General features: G+C 39.1%; 1 protein-coding gene across 2 annotated transcripts in view; it reads right to left on the reverse strand.

Annotated features, from left to right (window-relative positions):
- CDH8 (cadherin 8) overlaps nt 1-22,283 on the reverse strand; it is a 363,158-nt gene that overhangs the window by 143,554 nt on the left and 197,321 nt on the right. For both annotated transcript variants that reach the window (XM_060130251.1, XM_060130250.1), the window contains exons 5-6: nt 14,798-14,985; nt 9,351-9,604 (exon numbers count right to left, since the gene is read on the reverse strand). In XM_060130251.1, the coding sequence (XP_059986234.1) occupies nt 9,351-9,604; nt 14,798-14,985 (442 nt within the window). The remainder of the gene's footprint in view (nt 1-9,350; nt 9,605-14,797; nt 14,986-22,283) is intronic.

Below are 22,283 nucleotides of genomic sequence, written 5' to 3' on the forward strand. Positions count from 1 at the left end.
TACTCGGGGCAGATGTCCCTTTAAGGAAGGATGCCAGAGCTGTAGGATGAGCGGGCAGGGGAGACCCTCTAGATAGCAGGTCCTTAGAATCTGCCTCTTTTGCAGAAATTGTCCTCTCCAGGAGTTACCTGGAGATTGAGCCAGCAGAGGGATAAAGGCCCTACCATTCTGGCAGGACACAGGACTCCTCTGATGATCAATACTCATCCCACTGGGTTGGGCCAAGGGTTTGCTGGGATCGCACTGCAGTTTTACTGTTCCCTAAGTCTGCCTGCTTCTGTCCCCTTCCAGTCACAGGTGCTGCCCTCTAACAAACAGCTTGCACTTCAAACTCTATCTACTGCCCAGGAAAACAACCTGCAACCAATGTGTTTAATGGGGATAAGAATACAGGTAATTCATAGAGTTCCTGTAATACAGTGTAAATGAGACATATGTGAAGGGCACTGTGCTAAAACACTAAATAGGCATGACTGAAGATCCACAAAAAATTTCCAGTGTTACTCATTAAATATCTACTCTTGGGCTTCCCTGGTGGCGCAGTGGTTGAGAGTCCGCCTGCCGATGCAGGGGACACGGGTTCGTGCCCCGGTCCGGGAAGATCCCACATGCCGCGGAGCAGCTGGGCCTGTGAGCCATGGCCGCTGAGCCTGCGCGTCCGGAGCCTGTGCTCCGCAACGGGAGGGGCCACAGCAGTGAGAGGCCACGTACCGCAAAAAAAAAATAATAATAATAATAAAAAATCTACTCTTGTATTGGAGAATGCATGTTAGAGTTTGTTGAACATACTCCAGCAAGTATGTTCCAAGTGAAATTCTATTTCATGCCACTTCATGCTTTCAGAGAGAGAAATGCTGCTGTGCAAGTCAGAGGTTTTGAAGGCACTGAACTGCAGAGGCCAGAGTCTGGCTAAGGCAATCACCAGCCTCAGTTCTAAAAACCCTGTATCATAGTCATCACTGAGGCCTGGAGAACAGAAAGGGCAGGTAGAAATACAGGGTATTATGAGAAATTCATGCAAGAAACAAATATATTCCCCAGTCCAAGAGAGTAAGCATCTCAGTCTTTTTCAGGATGTCCTTTCACAGTGTGTATGGTAGTTATGGTGATTTTCCCCAAAGCTACACTAAATGAAGCCAGATTTTTCTGGCTAACTCAACGTAAGTGCACACTGTCAGGTGTCCCATGAGAACTAACGTCGCAAGGGTTCTAAGGCAAGCGTGGGGGACATCAACCCCATCATATATAGCTGGATTCTAATAAAAGAATTTCTTTGACTACTCCAAGTTTAAAAAATATTTTTTAAATCTTACCTTTAGGGAGTTTGCTAGACAGAATAAGATCCTGGAATTATGTGAGAACCAACTATTCAACTTACTGATGAAAATCCAAGCTCTTACCAGTCTATTGTAGGAGATGACAAACTCTTTGATAAAGTAAATACCTTAGGCTTTGCAGGTCATACTGTCTCTGTCACAATTATTCCAATGCAGAGTGGCTGTGTTCCAATAAAACTTTATTTTTAAAAAATGTGGGAGGCCAGATTCTGCACACAGGCTATAGTTTGCTGACTTCTGGCCTCATGCAATAGACTTAAAGTATTCACTAGTCATGGGTCCTCCCTTAAGTAGGTTCTATGGACAGGAAAAGGGGGCAACGTATATTCTACTACACAAATAGGAATAAGTGTCATGATGTTTGCAATGCTCTGCAATGCTTGATGCATTAGAATCTAGAGTACAGACCAGCACAGAAGCCGGAATGTCCTTTACATCAAATGTTTCAGATTCTCTGAAAAATTACAGAAAGTTCAAAGGCTAAATCTCTCCTTCTTAAAGAGTGCAAAGCCCCTGAGCCAAGTAACTCATCTATGAAATCCTGGTGCAAAGAAACTTGAGTTCAAATTGATCTGGCTGCCCTGTCTTTAGTCCCAGTGATGTTCCTTAGAGCCCAGTTAGGGAGATGCTGCTCTTGGAGAAGGGCAGTGTATATTCTAGTTTCCAAATTTAACAGGAATTAATGCACTTTTATATTATAAAAATATTTTGCTGTGGCAAATTTATAGGAAGATACAATGTTGAGCCAACTGCAAGGAAAGATGCTGTTTAGAGCCACTAATAATGAAATAAAGCCCTTAGTTATGAATCAGTTATATATTTCACTGAACTCCAACTGTTTCTTTCTCACTGTTTAATTTCATTCTAGCTTTTGTTATTATGCCTAAAGAAACCATTTTAACATTTTCTCCCATGCACTTCGAGTATCAAAAATTCCATCTACAAGTTTTCAACTTTCGCCTCTAATTGCTCTACCGGTTGCTCTAACTGCTTTAATAAATAATATTATCTGAGTTCTGCTAGTCCCAGAATTCTAAAGTCCCTGCATCACATATTATTTATTATTCCTTTAAGGGAAAAAAGGAGTCTTTTTTCTACCCAAAGCTTCTCTTTATAGTGAGAGAGAAGGAGGAGGGAGGAAGGGAGGGAGGGAATAAAAAATGAGAGAAAATTATATACATACAGTCCACCCTCCAGATTAATACTAGGTTCTCTAGAGTGTGAGATATTTCCACTTTAACATCACTGGATATCTGTGGTTGCTTCTACTGCAATTCCTTAGACAACTAGGAGACCTCTTCCTCTATGTGACCCTGAAGATCCATAATCTAGTTTTGTTTATCATTTTCAGATAGCCTTAAAGGTTAGTTAGATAAATGTGAAAGCCTTGAATTTAACATGGCTATTTAACCAGGCTCCTTACTATAGAACAAGGTCCATGAGGCCAGAGGATCTGTCTTTATAGAAATTCCTTAGGAAACCATAGATTAGATAGATATAGATATAGATATAAATATATAGATATGGATATAGACAAGTCATATGTGCCATAGAATACAATATATAGTATATATAACATGTTTTTTATATATATATATATATATATAGTAATGTGAAAGAATGGCCATGTGACTAAATGAATATATGACTTAATACTAATCACTATCAGCTGAATTAGCAGTACAGTGAGTGTTTTGGGGAAATGACTTGGAAAAGCTGGTACTGTTGAATTGGGAGACAAATTTTAACTGGCTAAGAGTGCACAGGAACTAAGTGACCAAGTTTTAATTGTTTTAAAAAGACTCAGTCCGTGTACTAGACCCTTGTACGCTGTTGGTAGGAATGCAAAGTGGTGCAGGAGCTACAGAAAACAGTATGTAAGTTCCTAAAAAAATTAAAATAGAACTACCATATAATTCAGCAATCTCACTTCAGGGCATTTATTCAAACTAACTGAAATCATATTAGCACTCCTACATTCATTGCAGCATTATTCACAATAGCCAAGATGTGGAAACAACCTAAATGTCCATCGACAGATGAATGGATAAAGAAAATGTGGTGTATAGACAGAATGGAGTATTATTCAGCCTTAAAACGAAGAAAATTCTGTAATGTGCGGCAACATCAATGAGCCTGGAGGACATTTTGCTAAGTACAAGAAACCAGCCACAGAAGGATATAATAGCATGATTCCACTTATATGAGGTATCTAAAAGAGTCAGCCATGGAAGCATAGAATGGTGGTTGCCAGGGGCTGGGAGAAGGGAGGAATGAGAAGTTGCTAATCAGTGGCTATAAAGTTTCAGTTACGCAAGACAAATAAGTTTTAGGGATGTGCGTATAACATTGTGCTTGCAGTTAACAGTACTGTGCTGTACACTTAGAAATCTGTTAAAAGGGTAGATCTCATGTAAAGTGTTCTTATCACAATTAAAAACAACAACAACAAAAAGACAAAGTCTCTGGGGGATTATTGCAAGATTGAGGAGAGAGTCAATCGATACACAGTTTATTCGCCGAACAATTGCCAGGTTTTCTACAGTATGAAGCATTTTCACTGTAGCATCATTGGACATCAGGACTATAAGAAGTGTTTTCAGGAAAAGAGCTCATTAACAGCAAGCCTGGTAACTGAGGCGAATTATAAAAATGCCAGAATACAAGTAGGAAAAAAAAAAAAGCAGTGTCTTGTGTTGAGTGGGCACTTACATTCAAGAGAGGAATTAGGGCAACAGAGCACTGTGGCCGCCACGGTCATGTGTCAGCCTGCTTCACCTGCTGAATGGCCATTATTCCCACTTTGAATTTAAGCAGCTCATGTAGTCTTACTCACGGAGAATGCTTTGCAAAAAATAAATAGGAAGCAACTATCTAAAAAAACAGTCACATGCCACTCAAAGCCATGGTGAAATCAAATATACACTTGACATGACTTTATTGAGAGGAAAAAAATGAGCCATAGCAGGTTTACATGAAAGCACTGACCTGTATTTAACACTTACTCTGTGCTAGGAAGTTTCACCTTAAGGATAAACAATTTGCTCCCTCAAATGCCATTTCAGAGTGTCTATCACAAAGTACCGACTCAGTAAACATTAGCTGTCATCATCCTACACACCTCATGCAAAATACCAGAACGTAGCAAAGCACGCACAGACATAGTCATCAGTGGTAAGAAGAAACCCGGGTTTAAACCCTGGCCCCATACCCCCTGCTATGTCAACATGCACAGGAAGCATCTTTTCAGAGCCTCAGTCTCCTCCATAACGCTGGAATCATACTGACTACTTCACAGGTGTCTTTTGTGAGAATTAAGTGAAATGATACATAATAGAAACTTAGCACAATGTCTGATTCATCAAATAACAATAACGTTGTTTTTTCCTTTACCTCCCTAATCACAATTTGGTTCACAACCGATAGTAACAAACCCATACAAAGGGGCTAGACTGATGAGAAAGGAACACTCCACCCATACTCTGGTTAATTCCACAGACCTGATATCTGTATGCTCCTTTTTCCTGGTATGCATCCTGGACTGAATGAAACCATTTAGAGAATGAATAGTTTATTATTTCAATTAAATCGGTCCTCCTAATTCAATGCAGTCTTGTTTATAATAGCCAAGATATGGAAACAACCTAAGTGTCCATCTATGGATGAATGGGTAAAGAAGATGCCACACAAACATGTACATGCACACAACGGAACATTAGTCATAAAAAAAGAATGAAATCCTGCCATTTGTGAAAACAGACCGTGAAGACAGACCGTGAAGGTATTATGATTAGTGAAATAAGTCAGAGAAAGATACATACTGTATGATTTTACTCATATGTGTCAACTGAGACAAACTAATGAACAAACAAAATAAAATAAAAACAAATTCATAAATACAGAGAATAGATTAGTAGCTACCAAGAAGGGAACAGGGTTGAGGAGGTGAAATGGATGAAGGGGATCTGCTGTATGGTGATGGATGGTGACTAGACTTGTGGTGGTGCTCTCTCTGTAGTATATGCAGATGTTGAACTATAATGCTGTACACCTGCAAATTATATAATTAAGAATAAACAAACACATAAAAGAAGATTTTGAGGAAAAAAATTGGTCCTGCTAAGCCATCACAACACGTAGAGACACAGTTTGAGTCACAGAGATCATAGGGAAAGAAAGGGAGTGTGACAAAGGAACAGAAAGCAGGCATTGCACTGCCAGAAAAAAAAAAAAAAATGCACCACAGTTCCATTCTTGACTATTTGTATGACAGTGGGCAAGTTAGTCTTTTCACCCTCGGTTTTCTCATCTGTTAAGAGAGTACACATATTCTCTCATAAAGGTGTTAGGAAATGAACTGAATACATTTAGCACATCCCTGCCACATAGTAAGCACTCACTAGTAACAATATTCATCACAGTAGCAAGGGCAAATTAGACTAAATGATGTTAATTAGACGATTTAGCATGTAACTGTTAAATAAAAAAATAACAGGTAATTCTGCACTGTCAGCAACCTTGAGTAGAAGGATCTCTGCTAAAATGACTACTAGGTTTTTATTTTTATTTTATTTATTTATTTGGAGCAGAGAAAGATTTATTGCAAGGTGAAATGAGTACTAGGTTTTTAATTTGCATTTAAGATATGAAATTTGTGGTGGCTTTATTAGTTGGTAGTGTTAATAGCTCCAAAGATGATATTATCCCAAAATACAGATGAGGAAGCTGAGTCTCAGAGAATTCCAAGAGACCAGCTGTCTGACTGGAAAGTAGGAGTGACAGGATTTGAAATGCAGTCTGCTGTAGTTTCAAGATATGGCATCTTTTAAATAATTTACACAATCGTATTCTGTATTACTGAGAGGCATATGGTACTGAAGAAAGTAGCACATGCTTAATTAATGTTCCTGGAAGGGAGACGGTAAGACCATGAAGTTTGCCTCTGTGTCACTGTCTGTTTGCCCTGATGGGCTTATACAGACATAGGTATAGATACAGATATGTTTATACACATAGAAATAGGTTTAGTTTTAAGAATTTTAATATACATGATATTTTCAGCTTGACAATGTGCTCTCAAAAGAAGCTGAGTCTTAGAGGAAGTTGACCAACCAATTAATGACTGCATGTTTTAACATGGCAGATGCCACAATAAATGCCTATTTCTTGCTGGATGGCAAGGTAAACATTCCCCTAAAAGATGCGTACGTTCTTGTTAGCGTATAAAATACAACAGCCCTAAAGAGAAAATCATGCTTTGTTATTTGTTACTTGATAGTTCCCTGAATATCTGTGTCCTCTAGTTCTGTTTAAAAAGGTTAAATGGCTCTAAGTCTGTCTGCTAGACTTATAAGGAACTATGCACTGCTCTGGCTAGTCAGGAAATTTAATTTTCTAAACAAATTAACCAATTGTGCGTCGATAGAGGAAAGCTGCTCTCCATAACCCAGTTGGGGGACAGGGGTTGGGGGAGGGACAACTGCAAAAATGCAGAACTGATACTGAAAAATGCAGTTAGTGATTCTTACATTCTAGATTCATTCCTATGGAGCCAGTCCACCTCCAGTCAGAACGGTGTGGGGCTCACTTTCTGAATAATGCATCAAAACCCTGTTGTAAATGATTTGAAACAGTAATCGCCCCTTCTTTGGGTGAAACCACATATGCCAAGGAACTAGCACTTGCCTGACATTTATCAGAGCTAGAGTATGCCTATGTCATCAAGTGGTACTTTATCTGTCCATCCCTTCCTGGTAACACAGCCCCAGACCCCCTTTAGCTTGCCTGGAAACAAAATGCTTCCAAGTTGGGCAGTTGTTGCTGAGCAGCCTCAAGCTTCTTCTTCACCTGCCTTTTATGCCACCGACAATTATAAAAAATAACAATAGCAATAACAACAACGATCAACTACAGTGATAATCATCACTGATTCCCTGTGAGCTGGAATGATTATCAGTATATCTCCATTTTTACATCAGTCAATGGATAGATTATAAAATGGGCAAAAACAAGTGGGGAGCTATGAACCTGGAAGTTTACCCACTTCTAACCAATCTGAGGTTAGTATTGGCATCAAAAGTTACTCAAACTTCATCTCCAGCTGATGAAGAACATGCTTCTGCACAGGAAGTCTGTTCCCGCTGGTACTATAGATTCCATGTTTTGGGTGTACATGGGATTGCCCTGATATCTGAATCCCCATTTGCCCTGAGGGTCCTCAGCTTGGCATACTCCTGGCCCCCTATGGGTTCTTTGCTGACAATAGTAGAAATCTTGACAAGTCAAATGCTAAACTGACCCCATGGCTGGTCTCTCAGGCCAATCTTGTTTACTTTCTTCATATTCTCTCTTATGCTTGAAGATGTGAAGTAAGTGGCAATTGCTCTGTTCTGTGTTCTTTCAGAAGAAATGGAGTAACAATGGAAAACGGGGCAGATTCATTCATTCAACAAGTACCACTGTCTCTATTTATATTAGAATTTCAGTATAAAGCCATTTCACAACTTCACTATTTAGTCAAAAAATGGATGCCCATGTAAATTTATTTTTCTGGATACTTCCTACCCTTGGATTCAATACTTGTCCCTTTGATAGATATGATTTTCTTAGCCAAATAGAGGCCATTCTGTGTGTCCACAACTTGTTGAGTTCCTTTACAACAGAGAATGGGCCACTGACCATTCCTCAAATCCCCTTCTTAGAGGTTGAGCTCTTTTGAAGAAAGGATTTTTTTTTTTTTATATCCTTATGAGATACACTCTACTATCCTGAATTTAGAAATGACTTGTGTTAAAAACAACTTTTCCGGACCTGAAAATAATTCTTTTTTTGCCCAAACTCAAGTTATTTGGGGCACTGATTATTCTGCTGGGTTTCACCTCCAGCCTCATAGTTTCAGCACCCTTGGGAGTATTGGGAGTTTAATACACAAAAAAGAAGTGAATAAGTAAAGCTTTCATAAAGCTCACTTGTCTAGAGTTTCCCTGAATAAAGTAATTAGAAAGATATCTGCCATAGGTCCCTGTAACTTAGAAATTGAATGACTTGGATATAAGCTGACATCTAACTCATAAATTAACTGGACAATTCTTTAAAACTGTACTCTTCTGTCTAGTTTTCTCTCTCTTTTTCAACAAACATTTCTAAAGCAATATTTGAAATCCACACTCAAACACATCATTAACTAACACTTCACCCTTGGAGACCAGTGGACAAGTTACAGATTTTCAGTGTTCTTTCAGAAGAAAGCTCTTTAGCCCGAGCATCTACTGTCATTTGGGGGACTGGCAAAGAGAAAAGATGTACACAGTTCAACAACAAGAAAAACCCAGAACTGAGCCTTATTTCTAAAACAAGGAAGAAAAACTTTAACAAGGGATTATATTTCTCATCCTGGAAAAAAATTTGAGCAGGGAAGGTATAAACAAAAGATATCTTTGAAATGGCAGAGAAAGGTTTTGTCTAAAAGGCACTGATCCAAACATGCTGACCTATCAGAAATGCCCATAAAGTGGTAAAAAGATCATTTCAAAGCCAAACAGCGAACACAGGAATAAGACAGGGGGCCTCTTACTGTGTTGAGACAGTGATCTCATGCCTCTAAATTCTTATACATAATTCACTGTAACTGTCAAAGGAGAAAGAAAGAAAGAAAAAAAAAAACAGCAGTACTTTTCTAATGCTAGAAAAAAAAACCACAAACAAGCAAAAACAATACCATATAAAAGATCCACCCAAATGCACTGCAAAATATATTCGATTTGGCTTTTTCATTGAGCTCTCTGAAAGCTTAGCATCTTTCTTCATCTTGATATTCCTGGCTCTGGGCATTGTATGCAGCCCTTCGCAGGTGTGTGCAACACACACACACAAGCGTAGTACATGTTGACCAAAATTCCTTGGTCATGTGAACATAGTCTCAAAGGCAGCCACACAGACTGCATACGTAATTACATTTTGTACTGATCTGCTTGTCATGCACTATAGCCAGTTTTCCTTTCAAAAGAGAAATACCTTATAGGACTGGAGGTGATGTCGGGGTCACGAGCGGTCACTTGCCCAATCACGGAGTTGAGAGCAGCATTTTCATGAACTTCGAGGAGGTAAGTCGGTGAAGAGAAGACTGGAGGCTCATCTGCATCTTCGACAACAATTTTGACTGTTGCCGTGTCTTTAAAGGGCCCCCTGCTGCTGAAACGCGGGTCAGTGTGGACATTGGCTGCCTCTACCTTCAGTGTATAGGATCTTTTGGTCTCAAAATCCAGAGGCTGTTAAGAAATGACAAAGATGAATGTTTCTCACTAATGACCACAGCAGCGAGAACAAATGAGTGTAATGCTGATGGATGATCGTTATGTGCATTTAAGCCCATTTGTGAGCCTTAATGGGATCACTCTCCATTCCCCCAGATTCAACCTGTAAATTTTACAGGCATTTATTGATAGCTGTTTATTATACAAGTTCAGTGAATCTAATCTCCTACTGTTTTGTTTTGTTTTGCTCATTTCACTTGGAATTCACAAAATATTCACAGTCATGAATTGTGCCATCGAAATTTCACTTCAGACTCATAATAAAATTGTACTAGTGAAGGCATGATCTGCATACCAATCAGCCAGTTAATCGGGCCTCTGCTTGTCAGAGATAAGGCAGCATCGAACATAATCTCTATCTGGGAAGGATATTTTATCATTTCTGCAACAGTGTGTGAAACGCAAAGAACTAGAAATAATCATTGTTTAGTCCATGGAGACATTATAAAGCACAATTTAGCACTAATCCCAACAAAGAGTGTTTTCTTATTTCACTTCCAGAGCATCACTGCTTTACTGATCATGTGGCTAAAATGAGGCTTATTATTTTTTAGGGCATTCCTAGAAGGTCTCTATTATATGAATTCTGTGCTGTGAAGCAGGTGGGCATATAAAGAAATATGTATACAGATGCATATCTACCTGTGTTTATATTTAGGATAGATGATAGATAGATAGATAGAGAGACAGACTGACAGACAGGTAGGTAACTAGGTCTGGTGGTGACTTCCACCAACCAGTTAAAAGCAATTTGAAATTACCTCATTGCACCATTACTGAAAATTTTTCTGACCTATTAATACCTCTTTCCTTAAAAGCCCCAGAGACTTAACTTAATGATCTATGTAAATAGAGGCAGGTAAAAGAACACAGTCCCCTTAAACAACCAGAAGGCCATCTGCATCAGAACCCTCACAGTCCAATTCTCTCAGCAAACATAATACTTCAGATGTCAAGGATGTATTTCTGTCAAGGTTCAAAGAGACAATTTAGATTTCCATGGCAATTCTTATAAGAAACTGAACTCTACATCTGCGGTGCAAATTTTTTAAAAAAAGCTGGAACACAAGCTAGCATTAGTGAACTCTTTCAGAACTCCTATACAAGCTTAAATATATATTCTTATTTCAAAATTTTATGTTGATTCTTATATTTGAATTTCATTCTAATTGGACTTAGATTTTTTTGATATATTTTCTAATAAACAAGGCAGATACTCAATCCCCTGTCTATTCTGAAATTACTAAACACATGTACCCGTATGTACATGAATAGGCAATTCAACATCAACATTTTCACAATTTGCTAATCACCCCTACTGTAACAATTTTGTAATCTCAAATTCTTTACAGACGCTGTTAAGCATAAGAGATTATATTCTGCTTAATTCTTTGCCCAACTGAATGACAATCTACCAGAACACATCCTGGTGTCCTTGGGATTTTGTCAGACAAAAAAGAGGACCCATGAATTGCAGGAAAATGACTCCCTGCAGATTGTTCTCTAGAGTAAAATACATGGGTTTTTTGGTGTCAAGATGTGTAGTATATGCTTCCAAGTTTATGAATAATGGTGAATAAAAATACAGAAAACAGCTAATTGCTTCAGTTTATAAAAGCACCTTATGGTAACAAAGAATAGTAGTTAATAATAACAACAAAAATGACATTAGGAATCATTAGCCAAGGAAAATGTGTCTCTGGGTTAGTCAATAATTGACTCAAGTATAATTATACTGTACTGTATTTAACACACGAGTTTTTAAATACTTTGCAACTCTTAATACTGAGCTCCATCCAGGTTTAAAAGTGAGTGTCACTCAGCAGAGTTAAAACAGATGCAGCCATTTTCTTTTCAAAATTGATTTTGTATATAAAACTATATCCAGAAAATTCCAGGTTCTCACTTTCAATACCTCCCCAAAAGGGGATTTTAAGAGCATGACCATTGGAAGCACATCCCTGGGTAACATGACAGAGAGAGTCAGATAGTAAGCTTGGAGTCATGTCATTGTAATGCTGATCAAGACAGAGGGCAAAATTATTGGCTCCTGACAGTGTGACCTATTATCTATCTTCTAATTCATGAATCAGCAAATCCGTTTTAAAATTAATTTGTACTACTTCATGGCAAGCAGATAAAGAACAATGTTGAACAAAATACTCATGATGAAGATAAAAGGGTATTTCTCTTTGCAAATGCCCATGTCTGTAAAATACTGAACTGTGTTCTACACGTTTTTTAATGAATGTAGTTGTCACAATGAGAAATAAATATGGAAAATGTACAGAATTTTTCACATTTACCACATGCACACAAATGATCATGAGCAAAAGCAGTCACAGATTGCAATATGGAGAGACATACCATGCTCCTGGATTGCAAGAATCAATATTGTGAAAATGACTATACTACCCAAAGCAATCTACAGGTTCAATGCAATCCCTAACAAATTACCAGACACTTTTCACAGAATTAGAGCAAAAAATTGTACAATTTGTAGGGAAACACAAAAGACCCTGAATAGACAAAGCAATCTTGAGGTAAGAAAAAGGAGCTGGAGGAATCAGACTCCCAACTTCAGGCTATACTACAAAGCTACAGTAATCAAGACAGTATGGTACTGGCACAAAAACAGAAATATAGATCAATGGAACAGGATAGAAAGACCAGAGATAAACCCACACACATATGGTCACCTTATCTTTGAGAAAGGAGGCAAGAATATACAATGGAGAAAAGACAGCCTCTTCAATAAGTGGTGCTGGGAAAACTGGACAGCTACTTGTAAAAGAATGAAATTAGAACACTCCCTAACACCATACACAAAAATAAACTCAAAATGGATTAAAGACCTAAATGTAAGGCCAGATACTATAAAACTTTTAGAGAAAACATAGGAAGAACACTCTTTGACATAAATCACAGCAAGATCCTTTTTGACCCACCTCCTAGAGTAATGGAAATTAAAAAAAAAAAAAACAAATGGAACCTAATGAAACTTCAAAGCTTTTGCACAGCAAAGGAAACCATAAAAAAGATGAAAAGACAACCCTCAGAATGGGAGAAAACATTTGTAAACGAATCAACGGACAAAGGGTTAATCTCCCAGATATATAAACAGCTCATGCAGCTCAATATTAAAAAAACAAACAACCCAATCCAAAAATGGGCAGAAGCCCTAAACAGACATTTCTCCAAAGAAGACATACAGATGGCCAAGAGGCACATGAACAGATGCTCAACATCACTAATTATCAGAGAAATGCAGATCAAAACTACAATGAGGTATCATCTCACATGAGTCAGAATGGCTATCATCAGAAAATCTACAAACAACAAATAATGGAGAGGGTGCAGAGAAAAGGGAACCCTCTTGCACTATTGGTGGGAATGTAAATTGATTCAGCCACTGTGGAGAACAGTATGGACGTTCCTTAAAAAACTAAGAATAGGGGCTTCCCTGGTGGCGCAGTGGTTGAGAGTCCGCCTGCCGATGCAGGGGACACGGGTTTGTGCCCCGGTCTGGGAGGATCCCACATGCCGCGGAGCAGCTGGGCCCGTGAGCCATGGCTGCTGAGCCTGCACGTCCGGAGCCTGTGCTCTGCAACGGGAGAGGCCACAGCAGTGAAAGGCCCGTGTACCACAAGAAAAAAAAAAAAACCTGAAAATAGAACTACTGTATGACCCAGGAATCCCACTACTGGGCATATACCATATTTTGGACATGTGTCCAAAAGACACATGTACCCCAATGTTCATTGCAGCACTATTTACAATAGCCAGGTTATGGAAACAACCTAAATGTCCATCAACATCTGAATGGATAAAGAAGATGTGGTACATATATGTAATGGAATATTATTCAGCCACAAAAAGAAATGAAATTGGATCATTCGGAGAGATGTGGATGGACCTTGAGTCTGTCATACAGAGTGAAGTAAGTCAGAGAAAAACAAATATCGTATATTAACTCATATATGTGAAATCTAGAAAAATGGTACAGATGAACCTATTTGCAGGGCAGGAATAGAAAGGCAGACGTAGAGAACAGACGTGTGGACATGGAGGGGAGGGGAAGGGGAGGATGAATTGGGAGATTGGGTTTGACACAAATACACTACCATGTGTAAAACAGATAGCTAGTGGGAACCTGCTGTATAGCACAGGGAGCTGAGCTTGGTGCTATGTGATGGCCTAGTTGGGTGGGATGGAGGCGGGGAGGGTGGTCCAAGAGGGAGGGGATATGTGTATGCATACGGCTGATTCACTTCACTTTGTGGCAGAAACTAACACAACATTGTAAAGCAATTATACTCCAATTTTTAAAAAGCCATATACTCTTTGTACTATTTATGGAGATGTTTCTTTCTCCAATGGTATGGTAGCCCCACACCCGGGAAAAAAGCAAAGATGAGCTTCATTGACCACAATGCTTGGTCATTTGATCACAGTTGGGAGCATCTAATAATAGCAGGGTGGGCCCTGTCCTTCTGGTGCCAGAACTAGCCAGAATAACGGAAGCTGACTACTTTGTCTGTCTTTGAGTTTCCCTAAAAGCAGAGCCTGCAGTGAAAACACAGGAAACTTGAATGCATTTTGCAGAGATATTCTAGGAAGCAGGAGATTAGAAATGGGGAGAGTTCTATAGAAAAGGATGAAAAGCCATTGAACTTGCCACCTCTATGGGCTTATGAGGATTATTCCCACTGAAAATCCTCTAAGGAATCATAAACAATATGCCTCACAATAATTTCTTCAGTGAATAGGAACTGTCCACCAATCTTTGTCCCTCATTGCTTAAAGGTTGCTCTCAGAGTGTTGGCTTTCCTACATAGGTGGATGCTCTGGACAAGAACTGAGCCAGTTCCTGCAGCTCATGGAAAAACACTGAAACACAGAGAGGAAAGAAATGATGGGTGAGATGGGAGGCTAACACCACCATGGTCACTGTTCACCGAGGTTTAGCTGAAATATAAAGTAGGACTAGAAGATTGGATGTGCAAAAAGCACTCACTTTTGCACAGCTTAAGAAGGCAAACCTCCTCCAGTTGTAAGATTACATCAGGAAGTCCACTCAACCCCTACCACCTTCAACATTCAAGTTTCAAAGAGGTCTGAAGACGAACAAAACCTTCCTGAGCTTACCTTTCTCAGTCTTATAATGCCATCCTGGGCCTGGGCATCAGAAGTGATTTCAAACAGTGCTGTTCCGTCTCCATCAATGATGTCATATGACGACTGCGCGTTTTCACCAATATCCTGATCATTGGCCTTCACCCTCCCTATGGCAGTGCCAAGAACCACATCTTCTGGTACTGAGAAGTGATACAGACCTTAGGAAAGAGGAGAGACACTGAGCACTGCACATATTCCATTCTTCATTCATTCATCTAACAAATATGTATTGGGCACCTCTTTTGCTCTGGCTACTTCTGTATAGATACTACCAATACAGTGATGGGAAAGACAAAAACATCCTTTCCACTGTGGAATGCACAGTCTTTTAAATGAGCCAGAGACAAATGTTCCCAGAAGAAGCAGTGATCTCTCTTTGAAACTCTTCTGAGTTATGGGACTTATTCAACCATATGTTTACCAAGTACATATTTGGAGCAGAGTTATATCAGGATATTAGTGAGTCTATGTGAACGTTCTTTCCAATTTGCTGTATAATCACATTGGCTGCCCTTGGGGATATTCATTGTTGCCCAACATAAAATATTAAGCTAATTTCAGCACAGATAGATGCAATGTGTAACACACTGAAAGTCACTTTTGAAGTTACCTTTATATTTACAGACTTATAGACCATTTTTGATAAAATCCAATTACCAAGCTTCTGCTGTGCCCTGCAGCAAGCTGTTCAGACACATGAAACACTCCTCTTGTTACTAAAATTCTCCTTGCTCTGAAGACCAAAAATCCTACCCTCAAAACTCTCTAGGCAAAGTACAGTTACAGTGTATGTGGCTTCCCCTATGGGGGCAGGAAAACGTGTCTAATTAGTGATATTAGTCCCATTTTTATTCAGATCACTTTGGCTGTTGTATTGGTGTCACTCACTTTCACTGGTGTAGGGGAAGTGGCCGGTACCCCAACCCCGTAACCCCTGGCCATTACCACTTCAGTCACACCTGCCTTACAGCCAACTGCCAACTCTTGCATTTCTTTGCTGAGGGTTTCCTCTGGACTTCAGAACCCGTTTTGTCCATTGCCTGTCAGTCCAGAACTATCAGAAAATTAACACCCCCAGAGAAGCAGCCCTCAAAGGCTCACACAACTTAGTATATAAAATTCCAGGCTCCTTGCCCTCTCTGGCAGGATAATCTTAAGCTGGTCCTTTTCTTTTGTTTATTTACACTGCTCCAGAGTTTCCCCAGTGGAATGATGCTCCAGTCACCCCAGTCATCGCTGGCTTGATAACGCACACTGTCAGCTTTCTACCTCCTCTCGCTCACAATTCTCACTTCCCTGCTGGCGTTGGGATCATCTCCAGTATAAACTACTTATAATCAAATCCTTGTCTCAGTGCCTGTTTGCGGGGAACCCAAACCCAGACAACCAGGAAGTTGTAGTCCCATTGCAACAAGAACAAGGGAAAATAAACATTCGATGAACCATAAACCCAAAAGGAAAAATTATATCTGGAGAACATTACCTAATTCTAGTTTGAACTCAATCACTGAGTCCCTTGGATAAACTAAGGCTCATTTTTCCCAGTATAACAAGATTACTTTAGATGATGGGCGAGGTTTTCTTCTAGAACTAACACACTTTTATTTAATGATGAAGTTAAAGTGTCTCTTGAAATCATAGTATGTGACCCGGGAACAAAAATGTTTTCCAAACAGTTTTGCCGTAAGAAAGGCACCAAAAATCATCGGTCTAGCACAAGTCTCCCAATACCCTCATAATTGGTGTAATGATTCCATTTCCTTCCAACTTTATATTTCAGATAAAGTTTTCAGATGATCCCTTGAGGTGTGCTTATTAAATAATAAGACAGCAAGGGGCTCACCTTGCTACTAACCCTGCATCAGGAAGCCTTGGGAAACCAAGCCAATGAAACGTTTCTTTATCCACTTTTACTCTTCCTACTCTCATCATCCCTTTCAGTGGGATCGTAGTTAATCGATATTACCTCTAAGAAAGGGAATACTTGAAACTTATCCGCCACCACTCAATTGAAACAATCATTTTGTGAGAAAGAGGAGTTGCATGTTAGCGCATTAACTATAATGGCAACTGAAAAGAAAACAAGAGTCAGGGGAAGGATGCAAGAGATGACGTTTTTTATTTCAGTCATTTGGTTTCAAAGGTTGGCATTCTTGTCTGAGTTATGAATGGCCAGATGTGAAAATTCTAAAATTCTTTAAAAAAAAAGAAATTTTTTTAACATCATTATTGGAGTATAATTGCTTTACAATGGTGTGTTAGTTTCTGCTTTATAATAAAGTGAATCAGCTATACATATACATATATCCCCATATCTCTTCCCTCTTGCGTCTCCCTCCCTCCATCCCCTCAAGGTGGTCACAAAGCACCAAGCTGATCTCCATGTGCTATGTGGCTGCTTCCCACTAGCTATCTATTTTACATGTGGTAGCATATATAAGTCCATGCCACTCTCTCGCTTTCTCCCAGCTTACCCTGCCCCCTCCCCATGTCCTCAAGTCCATTTTCTAGTAGGTCTGCGTCTATTCCCGTCCACCCCGTAGGTTCTTCATGACCTTTTTTTTTTTTTTCGATTCCATATATGTGTTGGCATACGGTATTTGTCTCTCTCTTTCTGACTTACTTCACTCTGTATGACAGACTCTGGGTCCATCCACCTCACTACAAATAACTCAATTTTGTTTCTTTTTATGGCTGAGTAATATTCCATTGTATATATCTGCCACATCTCCTTTATCCATTCATCTGTCAATGGACACTTAGGCTGCTTCCATGTCCTGGCTATTGTAAATAGAGCTGCAGTGAACACTGTGGTACATGACTCTTTTTGAATTATGGTTTTCTCAGGGTATATGCCCAGTAGTGGGATTGCTGACTTGTATGCTAGTTCTATTTTTAGTTTTTTAAGGAACCTCCATACTGCGCTCCATAATGGCTGTATCCATTTATATTCCTACCAACAGTGCAAGACGGTTCCCTTTTCTCCACACCCTCTCCAGCATTCATTGTTTGTAGATATTTTGATGAAGGCCAATCTGACTGGTGTGAGGTGATACCTCATTGTAGTTTTGATTTGCATTTCTCTAATAATGATGTTGAGCATTCTTTCATGTGTTTCTTTTTTTTTTTTAACATCTTTATTGGAGTATAATTGCTTTACAATGGTGTGTTAGTTTCTGCTTTATAACAAAGTGAACCAGTTATACATATGCATATGTTCCCATATCTCTTCCCTTTTGCGACTCCCTCCCTCCCACCCTCCCTATCCCACCCCTCCAGGCTATCACAAAGCACCAAGCTAATCTCCCTGTGCTATGCGGCTGCTTCCCACTAGCTATCTACCTTACGTTTGGTAGCGTATATATGTCCATGCCTCTCTCTCGCTTTGTCACAGCTTACCCTTCCCCCTCCCCATATCCTCAAGTCCATCCTCTAGTAGGTCTGTGTCTTTATTCCTGTCTTACCCCTAGGTTCTTCATGACATTTTTTTCTTCTTAAATTCCATATATATGTGGTAGCATACGGTATTTGTCTCTCTCTTTCTGACTTATTCACTCTGTATGACAGACTCTAGGTCTATCCACCTCATTACAAATAGCTCAATTTCGTTTCTTTTTATGGCTGAGTAATATTCCACTGTATATATGTGCCACATCTTCTTTATCCATTCATTCGATGATGGACACTTAGGTTGCTTCCATGTCCTGGCTACTGTAAATAGAGCTGCAATGAACATTGTGGTACATGACTCTTTTTGAATTATGGTTTTCTCGGGGTATATGTCCAGTAGTGGGATTGCTGGGTCATATGGTAGTTCTTTGTAGTTTTTTCAGGAACCTCCATACTGTTCTCCACAGTGGCTGTATCAATTTACATTCCCACCAACAGTGCAAGAGGGTTCCCTTTTCTCCACACCCTCTCCAGCATTTATTGTTTCTAGATTTTTTGATGATGGCCTTTCTGACTGGTATGAGATGATATCTCATTGTAGTTTTGACTTGCATTTCTCTAATGATTAGTGATGTTGAGCATTCTTTCATGTGTTTGTTGGCAGTCTGTATATCTTCTTTGGAGAAATGTCTATTTAGGTCTTCTGCCCATTTCTGGATAGTTGATTTTTGCAACTATGTTCGTCAGTGATATTGCTCTGTAGTTTTCTTTCCTTGTGACATCTTTGACTGGTTTTGGTATCAGGGTGATGGTGGTCTAGTAGAATGAGTTTGGGAGTGTTCCTCCCTCTCCTACATTTTGGAAGAGTTTGAGAAGGATAGGTGTTAGCTCTTCTCTAAATGTTTGATAGAATTCACCTGTGAAGCCATCTGGTCCTGGGCTTTTGTTTGTTGGAAGTTTTTAATCACTGTTTCAATTTCAGTGCTTGTGATTGGTCTGTTTATATTTTCTATTTCTTTCTGGTTCAGTCTCGGAAGGCTGCGCTTTTCTAAGAATTTGTCCATTTCTTCCAGGTTGTCTAATTTATTGGCATATAGTTGCTTGTAGTAATCTCTCATGATATTTTGTATTTCTGCAGTGTAAGTTGTTACTTCTCCTTTTTCACTTCTACTTCTACTGATTTGAGTCTTCTCCCTTTTTTTCTTGATGAGTCTGGCTAATGGTTTACCAATTTTGTTCATCTTCTCAAAGAACCAGCTTTTAGTTTTAGTGATCTTTGCTATGGTTTCCTTCATTTCTTTTTCATTTATTTCTGATCTGATCTTTATGATTTCTTTCCTTCTGCTAACTTTGTGGGGTTTTTTTTGTTCTTCTTTCTCTAATTGCTTAGGTGTAAGATTAGGTTGTTTATTTGAGATGTTTCTTGTTTCTTAAGGTAGGATTGTGTTGCTATAAACGTCCCTCTTAGAACTGCTATTGCTGCATCCCATAGGTTTTGGGTCATCGTGTTTTCATTGTCATTTGTTTCTAGGTATTTTTTGATTTCCTCTTTGATTTCATCAGTGATCTCCTGGTTATTCAGTAGTGTACTGTTTAGCCTCCATGTGTTGGTATTTTTACAGTTTTTTTTTCCCTGTAATGGATATCTAGTCTCATAGCGTTATGGTCGGAAAAGATACTTGACATGATTTCTATTTTCTTAATTTTACCAAGGCTTGATTTGTGACCCAAGATATGATCTATCCTGGAGAATGTTCCATGAGCACTAGAGAAGAAAGTGTATTCTGTTATTTTTGGATGGAATGTCCTATAAATACCAATTAAGTCCATCTTGTTTAATGTATCATTTAACGCTTGTGTTTCCTTATTTATTTTCATTTTGGATAATCTGTCCGTTGGTGAAAGTGGGGTGTTAAAGTCCCCTACTATGAATGTGTTACTGTTGATTTCCCCTTTTACGGCTGTCAGCATTTGCCTTATGTATTGAGGTGATCCTATGTTGGGTGCATAAATATTTACAATTGCTATATCTTCTTCTTGGATTGATCCCTTGATCATTATGTAGTGTCCTTCTTTGTCTCTTGTAACAGTCTTTGTTTTAAAGTCTATTTTGTCTGATATGAGAATTGCTACTCCAGCTTTCTTTTGGTTTCTATTTGCATGGAATATCTTTTTCCATCCCCTCACTTTCAGTCTGTATGTGTCCCTAGGTCTCAAGTGGGTCTCTTGTAGACAGCATATATACGGGTCTTGTTTTTGTATCCATTCAGCCAGTCTATGTCTTTTGGTGGGAGCATTTAATCCATTTACATTTAAGGTAATTATCGATATGTATGTTCGTATTACCATTTTCTTGTTTGTTTTGGGTTTGTTCTTGTAGGTCTTTTCCTTCTCTTGTGTTTCCTGCCTAGAGAAGTTCCTTTAGCATTTGTTGTAAAGCTGGTTTGGTGGTGCTGAATTCTCTTAGCTTTTGCTTATCTGCAAAGGTTTTAATTGCTCCATCAAATCTGAATGAGATCCTTGCTGGGTACAGTAATCTTGGTTGTAGGTTTTTCCCTTTAATCACTTTAAATATGTCCTGTCACTCCCTTCTGGCTTGCAGAGATTCTGCTGAACGATCAGCTGTTAACCTTATGGGGATTCCCTTGTATGTTATTTGTTGTTTTTCCCTTGCTGCTTTTAATATGTTTTCTTTGTATTTAATTTTTGATAGCTTGATTAATATGTGTCTTGGTGTGTTTCTCCTTGGATTTATCCTGTACGGGCTCTCTGTGCTTCCTGGACTTGATTAATTATTTCCATTTCCATATTAGGGAAGTAGTCAACTATAATCTCTTCAAATATTTTCTCAATCCCTTTCTTTTTCTCTTCTTCTTCTGGGACCCCTATAATTCAAATGATGGTGCATTTAATGTTGTCCCAGAGGTCTCTGAGACTGTCCTCAATTCTTTTCATTCTTTTTTCGTTATTCTGCTCTGTAGTAGTTATTTCCACTATTTAATCTTCCAGGTCACTTACCCATTCTTCTGCCTCAGTTATTCGGCTCCTGATTCCTTCTAGAGAATTTTTCATTTCATTTATGGTGTTGTTCATCATTGTTTGTTTGCTCCTTAGTTCTTCTATGTCCTTGTTAAACGTTTCTTGTATTTTCTCCATTGTAATTCCAAGAGTTTGGATCATCTTTACTATCATTATTCTGAAATCTTTTTCAGGTAGAAAGCCTATGTCCTCTTCATTTGTTTGGTCTGTTGGGTTTTTACCTTGCTCCTTCATGTGATGTGTGTTTCTCTTTCTTCTCATTTTGCTTAACTTACTGTGTTTGGGGGTCTCCTTTTTGCAGGCTGCAGATTCATAGTTCCTGTTGTTTTTGGTGTCTGCCAGCAGTAGCTAAGGTTGGTTCAGTGGGTTGTGTAGGCTTCCTGGTGTAGGGGAGTAGTGCCTGTGTTTTGGTGGATAAGGCTGGATCTTGTCTTTCTGGTGGGCAGGCCCGTGTCCAGTGGTGTGTTTTTGGGTGTCTGTGACCTTATTATGATTTTAGGCAGCCTCTCTGCTAATGGTTGGGGTTGTGTTCCTGTCTTGCTAGTTGTTTGGCATAGGGTGTCCAGCACTGTAGCTTGCTGGTCATTGAGTAGAGCTGGGTCTTGGCGTTGAGATGGAGATCCCTGGGAGATTTTCGCCATCTGATATTACGTGGAGCTGGGAGGTCTCTGGAGGACCAATGTCCTGAACTCGGCTCTCCCACCCCAGAGGCACAGGCCTGATGCCCGGCCAGAGCACCAAGACCCTGTCATCCACATGGCTCAGAATAAAATGGAGAAAAAATAAAGAAAGAAAGCAAAAAATAAAGTCATTCAACTGAAAAATAAAAAATGATTATTAAAAATAAAAATTATTTAAAAATTAACAAAAAGAAAGAAAGAAGAGAGCATCCAAACCAAAAAACAAATCCACCAATGATAACAAGTGCTAAAAACTATACTAAAAATAAAAAAAAAAAAACAAAAAAACAGATAGAACCCTAAGACAAATGGTAAAAACAAAGCTATACCTACAAAATCACACACGT

Source organism: Lagenorhynchus albirostris, chromosome 19 (assembly GCF_949774975.1).
Source record: "Lagenorhynchus albirostris chromosome 19, mLagAlb1.1, whole genome shotgun sequence".
Lineage (NCBI taxonomy): Eukaryota > Metazoa > Chordata > Mammalia > Artiodactyla > Delphinidae > Lagenorhynchus > Lagenorhynchus albirostris.